The following is a 7720-nucleotide window of genomic DNA, read 5'->3' as shown; positions in this document are numbered from 1 at the left end:
TGGACGGCTGTCATCCAGAACGAGATCAATGCTTTCGCCAGTCGGTTGGGGACGGAGCTCATCTGATCGCTCACCGGTCAGTGATTGCTATTTTTTCTCCTTCTTCACCTCCACCAGCAGAGGTGCCTTTCTTTTCTTACCGGCTGCTGGTGGGGCAGGTGCTGGATCAACATCCTTGACATTGTCAAGGTCTATTGGTTCCTTGACGCCTGGGGTTACAGTGTCCCTGACGGCTGAGAGGTAGCATTCCCGAGCCGTCTTCTGATCCCCATTCAGGGAACCAACAGTGCCATCATCCTTTTCATACTTGATGAGCATGAGAGATGGGATGATTACCGCCTTGGCTACGTTGAGGGTTGGCCTGCCAAGGATAATGTTATAGGCGGTCAACTCCTCAACGACCAAGAACCTGACGACAATATGTCGCCCTTGTCCCTTCTCTCCCAGCCGGATGGGTAAGTCGATCCTTCCGGCTGGGTAGACCATCCCACCCCCAAAACCAACCAAGGGGTGGGTGACCGGATGCATGCTGTTGATATTGTATTTTAGCTTCTGCAGGCACCGGAGGCTGATGATGTCTGATGAGCTGCCGGTGTCAATAAGGATTCGTCCAACCAGCTGGTTGGCAACCTTACATTCAATGACCACCGGGTCATCATGCGGGCGGCGGACGCTGCCCCTGTCCTTCTCAGTGATCAAGACGTCTGGGAAGGAGGAGCTGGCTTCCGCCTGCTCATCATCATCTTTATCTATCTTTCGAAGATGGCTCTTGGTGCCCCTTATGGTAGGGCCACCACATGAAAACCCGCCTGCTATAGTGTAGACCGACTCCTTGTCGGTATCCGAACTACTAGCAGGCTGGGGGGTAGTCTTGGAGGACTGACCCTTGTTTTTCTTTTTTGCCCCGGCTGGGGACTTAGAAATATAGGACTTCAGCATCCCCTTGTCAGCCAGATGGTCCAACGTCCGTTGTAGGCTGAAGCAGTCGTTGGTGTCATGGCCAACTTCCTCATGGTATTGACAAAATTTATTTTTGTTCCTGGATTGAACGAAACTTTTCATTGGATTCGGCTTCTCAAGGGACAGCCGGTCCTTTATCTCCATGAGGATAGAGTTGCAGTCCTTGTTAAACTCGTACTTTGGGACGTACGGTTTTAATTCTTTCTTCTTCTTCTGGGACGGCTGGTCAGAGTCACTAACCGCCCAGACCTCTTTTCTCTTCTTGCTATCTTCTTTCTTTTTTGCCGGATGAGCAGGCCGGTTGTCTTTCTGCTTGTCAGACTTCTTAGAGTCCGACTAGCTACCAGGCGAGCAGAGGTCGGTAGCTTGAATGTAGCTTTCCGCCTCCCTCAGGGCCGCCTGTAGGGTGAAAGCCCCTTTTCTGACTAGGTCGAACTTAAAGGTCGACCCGTCTCTCAGACCTTTAAAAAAGTCTGTAAAAGCTACCTCATCAGACAGCCCCTGAATCTGAATTCTGATCAGGTTGAACCGCCTGACATATGAGCGCAACCCTTCTCTCTCTCCCTGCTTAACAATGCTCAAATCAAGGCTTGTTTTCTTAGCAGGGATGTTCATTGAGAAGTTGGAAGCAAACAGGAAGGCAAGCTTCCTGAAGCTATCTATGGACCCGGCTGTCAGATTGTCAAACCATTGTTGGGCAATGCCCTTCAATGTAGCCGGGAAGCATCGACACCAAGTGGCATCATCCAACCCCTGCAGATACATGAGGTTGGTGTAAGCCATGAGGTGATCTTCCGGATTGGTGGTACCATCATAGGTACCAACCAACACATTCTTAACCTTGGCCGGCTGAGCCGCCTCGGTTATCTTCCGAGTGAACGCAGAAGGTTGTTCACCCAGGCGCAGCAGACGAAGCTGCCAGTCCAATGGCTGGACATTTGGATATGCCGCCTGACCCCCAAAAAAGGTCGGCTGCATGAAGTGAGGAGGATACTGCCCGTAAGCCGGAGTAGGCACATACGGGACAGCTCCAATCATATGAGGGCCAGAATGGACGGTATTACCGCCTGTCTGACTCTCATGCAAGGAGGGTGCACTCCCTGCAGAAATGTTGTTGAAGCTATCTGGAAAATTCGACGTTGAAGCCGACTCAGACAGCGATTGGTTTCTCTTCCGGTTGATGATCTCCCGGGCATCAATAGTTGATTTTTTACTTCTCACCGGCTGCTGAGGCCGGCGAGTGTTATTGGTGTTCCTCCCAGGAAGGAGAATTTTTTACCAATCAATGGTCCCGGCTGCCTTCTCCTTTGGATGGGGAGTGGGCTGCCGGTTTCTGACTGACTTCCCCTTCTCTGGAGGATTCTTTTTCGCCGACTGACCTTTACTTGGGGTAGCCCGGCTTTTGGTGATCAGCTCTTTAATTTCACCCTTGAAACTTGTCATGAACCTCATGAGTTCGTCTCGGGTGACAGGGGCTGATCCAGCTGCCGTTTGGGTTTCCCCTTCCGGCTGCCCAGAGGGTCGACTTGGACCCGCCTGGGAGGCACCCCGCTCTAGAGTGTCTCTGGGATGGATGCGTTTAGTTCTGAGAGAGCCGTCTTCGGCTGTAAAAGCTTCGACCTGAGGGTCTTCATCCTCCTCATGGTCTGTAAAAACTTCTGGGTCTTCACCCAGACGGTTAGGGGGTGGTACAGACTCTTGAACCATCTTCGAGGTACTCTCCCCACAGACGACGCCAAATGTTTTGGGTGATTTTGTCCCTTGGGAGAGTTACGTCACGAAGTCTGATTCGGCTGGACTGTACCTGCAAAACAACGGAGACCCCGGGTGGTTGGAGCTCCGCCTCCGACGATCAAGTCAGTAACTGGAAACGGAATAAAGAGAACGGAAATTTAGGTGGGGATCTGCTCGGATTCCAAGCTCAGGTCTTTCTCTGCTGTGAGAGAATAAGGGTGTAATAAATGATTGAATGTGTCCCCAAAGTGGGGAAATATCTCCCTATTTATAGGGTCGTTGGGAAAAGTGCCCCTACCTAGGTCACTTGACCTAGATTTTAGTGAGCTGCGCCGTTTTACGGCGCTCCTAGAAGTTTGGGCCTTTGAAAACCGCCATTCCAGAAACACATCTGAGGACGCCAAGTGTCAAGAGGACATTGAGCCACGTGGGCCATCCTGAGCTCGACACGTGGCAACCTCTCATCGGCCCACGTGTCAAGAGGATGTTGAGCCACGTGGGCCATCCTGAACAAGACACGTGGCGACCGCTCATTGGTCCACGTGTCTAGGGTAAAAATACCCTAAACAGCTATGATACACACTATAAAAAGAATATATGCATTGTTTCATCCATCATATGCTATCCAAAACAATCTGCTTCTCCATTCTGGTTGAATCTGTGAAGGAAAAAAAAAATCAGTGAAAACATGTCAAGAGTTAGGTTAGGATATGGTAGTTCAAATCCAACAAGCACTAGTGGAAAAAGTTTCATTTGTAACGGGTTATTTGTAACGGGCAAAGCTATGCCCGTTACATTAAATACATTCGTAACGGGCAAAATATTGTCCGTTACGAATAAATATTTATTCATAACGGACACATGGTGTCCGTTACGAATCCTATATTATTTGTAACGGGCAAAATATTATCCGTTACGAATAAATACTTAGCTTATTCGTAACGGATACCATGTGCCCGTTACGAATAAATATTTATTCGTAACGGACACCATGTGCCCGTTACGAATATTTGGCCCAACTGAAAAGAGGAGCCCATTAGTAGATTAGGGTTTCACACTCTTAGTCCTAGCCGTCAAACACACACATCCCCCATTCTTTCCTCTCTCCTCTCTGATTTTGCTAATTCAATCTCTCTCTTCTACGACTCAATTCACTCAATCTCCTACATTTCACCACCCTAATTCCTTTATTCTCTTGTTTGTTAGAGTGTTTAGAATGTCTGAAGAACTATTACGTACTCCCTCTACACCGTCGACGCCGGCGAAAAGGCCGTCATCTTCGACCAATTTCGCGGAGTTCTCGATGAAATTGTCGGCGAAGGTACTCATGTCCGAATTCCATGGCTCCAGAAGCCTTACACCTTCGATATTCGTACTCGACCTCACAATTTTTCATCAATTTCTGGTACTAAGGATCTTCAAATGGTGAATCTTACTCTTAGGGTTTTGTCTCGCCCTGATCAGAATCGTCTTCCTCATATTTTTCAGACTCTTAGGGTCCGTCATCAGATTGGAGTATGATGAGAAGGTTTTTCCTTCTATTGGTCTTGTCCGGGAAAGCTTGATTAAGAGGTATTTATTTTGTTTTTTCTGTAATTTTTTTTTCTGGAGATCTTGAGTTAGGGTTTTATTCAGCGCATAAACTACTTTCTTGGTCTTTTTTGTTTGATAATTTGAATTTTTTGGTGTTAAATTGGTCATAAAGATGCATTTAGTAGGAATTTTATGCTATTGTTGCTGTTTTCCCTGATTATTATGTTGCAGTAGTTAGCTGATTGTGTAGTTAAAGTTCTGACTTGTACTTTTTTATTGATTCTGAGACTAGCTGTGTGTTTGTTGCGAACATTTTGATTGCACTACTATATGTATTTTATTCTTTGACTTTGTTTTGGCTCGGATTCTAGGGTTTCTGTCAGATTTTTTGTATGATAATGATGGCTCTTTCGATTTCTGCTGCGATTTCCCCTCTTTTTATTGTGTTTTAGTCTGATTTCTATTTTTTGTTTTTTCTTTGTTTTTTTTTTATTCCTGATAATATGGTTAGGTATTTCAGTTGAATATGAATATGACTAGGTTTTTTTTTTTTTATAAAGTCCTCATTTTTTTTGGTTGAGATTATTTTATTTTTCTTAGAAATTGATTGCTCTGATAGTTTTATGAGGGATTTTAGTTGCGTAGGAAATCAGTCAGCTAGATGTACAAGGTTCAGAAAGCATTTTGATTTGTTTGGAGAGTTGAATAATATAAATGTTGTTATTTATTGTGTTAATTAGCATGTTTTTTGGAAAGTGTTATTTATGTGAAACAATATATACAATCACATTCATTTGTTTATGCTGTATGTTATTGATGTTCGATGAAATCCAACTGTGGGCACAGGTTTTTCACGCCGGAGATGGCTGTTGATAAAGTTTTTGAGCTATTGATGTGCAGACGTTAATGAATCTTTTGACTGTACTATGTGTTTTCTTTCTGTGATCCTTGGATGCTCTTGATTTTGGTTAGTTCTTAGTCATTTGAAGATCAAGGGACGAGAATCAAAAGGGTTGTCAATGGTTTTTAGTAAAGGTTCTTGTGTTCCCGTGTCTCTTTTCGTTGCCAAGAGCAATTTTTGTATAACATCAAAGTTTAGAACTTCTGTTAGCATTGCAAGAACTCAGAATGCTAACTGAAATCAAATTACTCACCACAATATTTGTTTTGATATTGCAGGTTGTTGAAGTATCCACTTCTAAGACTGGCAAGCACGGACATGCCAAATTTAACTTTGTTGGTATTGATATTTTCAATGGGAAGAAGCTTGAGGATATTGTTCCATCTTCTCACAATTGTGATGTATGGCCCTATCCACGTCTTCTTTCTTCTTTATACTGTCCTTTTCTTGAACTTAATGGAATTCATATTTGTTTTGCAGGTTCCCCATGTCACTCGTACTGATTATCAACTCGTTGACATAACTGAGGATGGTTTTGTAAGTATACTAGTCGCTAATGTGATTTTGTTTGGCTTTGTTCTCCAATATTTGGGTGTGTCTAACCAAAATAATATTTCAGGTCAGCCTGCTGACTGGTAGTGGTGACACTAAGGATGACTTGAAGCTGTCAACTGATGAAGCTTTGCTGAAGCAGGTCTGTGTATACCAACACTGTTATTTTCATTAGTATTCATTGTGCTTGTTAATACTCGTGTCTTCCCATAAGACAATGCTTCATCTGACGTCATTTGGATATATGTTAATGGTAAACCGAACATGATTCATCTGATGTATGTCATTTGGATATATGTTAATGGTAACAAATCTATCTATTTTGATTACCAATTTTGATCACATTCTAAATTATTTGCTCACTTCAACCTTTCGTATATCTAGACAAAATGCCTTTGTAGAGTTTGCATCCATTAATTCCTTATACTATCAGTAATAATGCAACTTCTAGTTTTACTGTGCTCTATACTTGATTAGATAGTATACTTGCTATACCTTGAATCTAGAATGCTTTAGCTTTGACAGAATCCACATTTATACAACTATATTACGGAGTACTATATTCAAAAACAAAAATGTTGTACATTTCATCTTTTCTGCTTAATCTGTTTAAAAGTGGGATTTCTTTACTAGAAGAATTACCTTGTTTGGTTGTTTTATAATTTGTCATTCTTTCTTAGCGTCCAATTTGTTGCCAGATGCTCTTTGAGTCTTGGTATTGACATGTTCGTCTTGGTTATGAAGTTGATCAGAACAGGGAAGATTGATGCTGCATTTGATAAACTTCGTGACTGGTATCCTCAGACTATCCTGGTGAGTTGTTTGAGCTTCATAGTTTAGCTTCATAGTAAGAGTGAAATGGGTTAAGTTGAATCATGAAGGAAAACAATAACGGAAAAAATAATTCGTGGACCCAAAAGTGTAATGATATGTAAGGAAATGAATAAAATATGTGGGTCACATACTCACATCACATGTCATAAATTGGAAAAAGTCAATGTTTAACCATTATTTTGAAACAGCCAAATTAGGAAAGTGTAACCATGATTTCGAAACGGTAGTACTTTGCTGTTTGCAAATACTTTGCATGCACAGAACTTCCTGTTGCTCTATTTGAATATATATCAGTTCTAATTGGTTTCTGGTCAATATTTTCCTATTGCAGGATGACAACTCTCCCATTTGTTTTCTGCTTCATTCTCAAAAGTTCATAGAATTGGTTCGGACATGTCTTTTTTTCTGTTTATGTATCATTACGCTCATAGCTGTTTGCATGAAATCATCTTGCATTATTACCGAACATGCAATTAATGAAGTCTTGGATATATGTTAATTTCCTTTCCTTCGATCATCTTGCCTATAAATTCTGGGTTTATATTCTTGTTCATAGTCTCGTTTCTTAAGAGAAAAAGAGTCGTTTATGCAACTATAGAGCATGATTTATCAAGATCTTTTATATATCTCTAACTTGGGGTTCGGGTTTGATGTGTAGGGGAGCGAATTTGGGATAAGGCTAGAAAAAAATCTGGTTATCATGGCGATGCAAGTTTGGGTATGGTGACGAGTAAGCCGAGAGTACGGCAAGAAATTCTATTGAGATCTTCTCCGGCGGCTTCAATAGTTCAATGCGGACTACACGGCTTCAATAGCAATTAGCAAGTACATGACTTCTTTTAATTTCTTTAATTGATAAAATCATTTGAATGTATGGCTTTTGCTAATTATATTTGAAGTGTATACTTGTATAAATTATTATTTAATATTATTTACTTTTTGTAATTAATAAAATCATTAACCAAACTAAACTATCCACTATCCAGCATATGCTGATTTTTTTTAATTAGGACAAACACTATTTGTAACGGGCAGATATTATGCCCGTTACTATTAACCCGTTTTTTGTAACAGGCAAAACATGTGTCTGTTACATATAACGGGGTTATTTGTATGTAACGGGCATTTGAAATGTCCGTTACAAATAACCCCGTTATTCGTAATGGAAATTTCAAATGTCCGTTACAAATAGCCCATTATTCGTAA

At 41.8% G+C, this 7720-nt stretch overlaps 1 protein-coding gene across 3 annotated transcripts; it reads left to right on the top strand.

Moving 5' to 3' along the window:
* The first annotated feature begins 4312 nt into the window (after positions 1 to 4312).
* On the top strand, positions 4313 to 7517 carry LOC145559459 (eukaryotic translation initiation factor 5A-like). 3 transcript variants are annotated; one of them, XM_081620887.1, is made up of 6 exons: positions 4315 to 5529; positions 5609 to 5665; positions 5748 to 5822; positions 6425 to 6493; positions 6846 to 6899; positions 7173 to 7512. In XM_081620887.1, exons 1-6 carry the CDS (start codon positions 5356 to 5358, stop codon positions 7239 to 7241), a joined length of 498 nt encoding a protein of 165 aa, XP_081477013.1. In that variant the 5' UTR covers positions 4315 to 5355; the 3' UTR covers positions 7242 to 7512. The 3 variants fall into 3 exon arrangements, with proteins under 3 accessions (XP_081477011.1, XP_081477013.1, XP_081477014.1); XM_081620885.1 differs by having other exon boundaries at positions 4313 to 5529; positions 6846 to 7517; XM_081620888.1 differs by lacking the exon at positions 6846 to 6899 and having other exon boundaries at positions 4318 to 5529; positions 7173 to 7511.
* Positions 7518 to 7720: the final 203 nt, after the last annotated feature.

The sequence above is a fragment of the Chenopodium album genome, chromosome 9, assembly GCF_948465745.1.
Source record: "Chenopodium album chromosome 9, dcCheAlbu1.1, whole genome shotgun sequence".
NCBI lineage: Eukaryota > Viridiplantae > Streptophyta > Magnoliopsida > Caryophyllales > Amaranthaceae > Chenopodium > Chenopodium album.
The sequence above is the reverse complement of the archived record's forward strand: the minus strand, read 5'-3'. Positions and strand labels throughout refer to the sequence as shown.

Bases quoted from the DNA above. Each gene is read 5' to 3' on its own strand.
- LOC145559459 (XM_081620885.1), top strand. From the start codon at position 5,356: ATGCTAACTGAAATCAAATTACTCACCACAATATTTGTTTTGATATTG. The intron at 5,666-5,747 runs GTAAGTATACTA...ATAATATTTCAG, and splicing joins ACATAACTGAGGATGGTTTT to GTCAGCCTGCTGACTGGTAG. The intron at 5,823-6,424 runs GTCTGTGTATAC...TTGGTTATGAAG, and splicing joins ATGAAGCTTTGCTGAAGCAG to TTGATCAGAACAGGGAAGAT.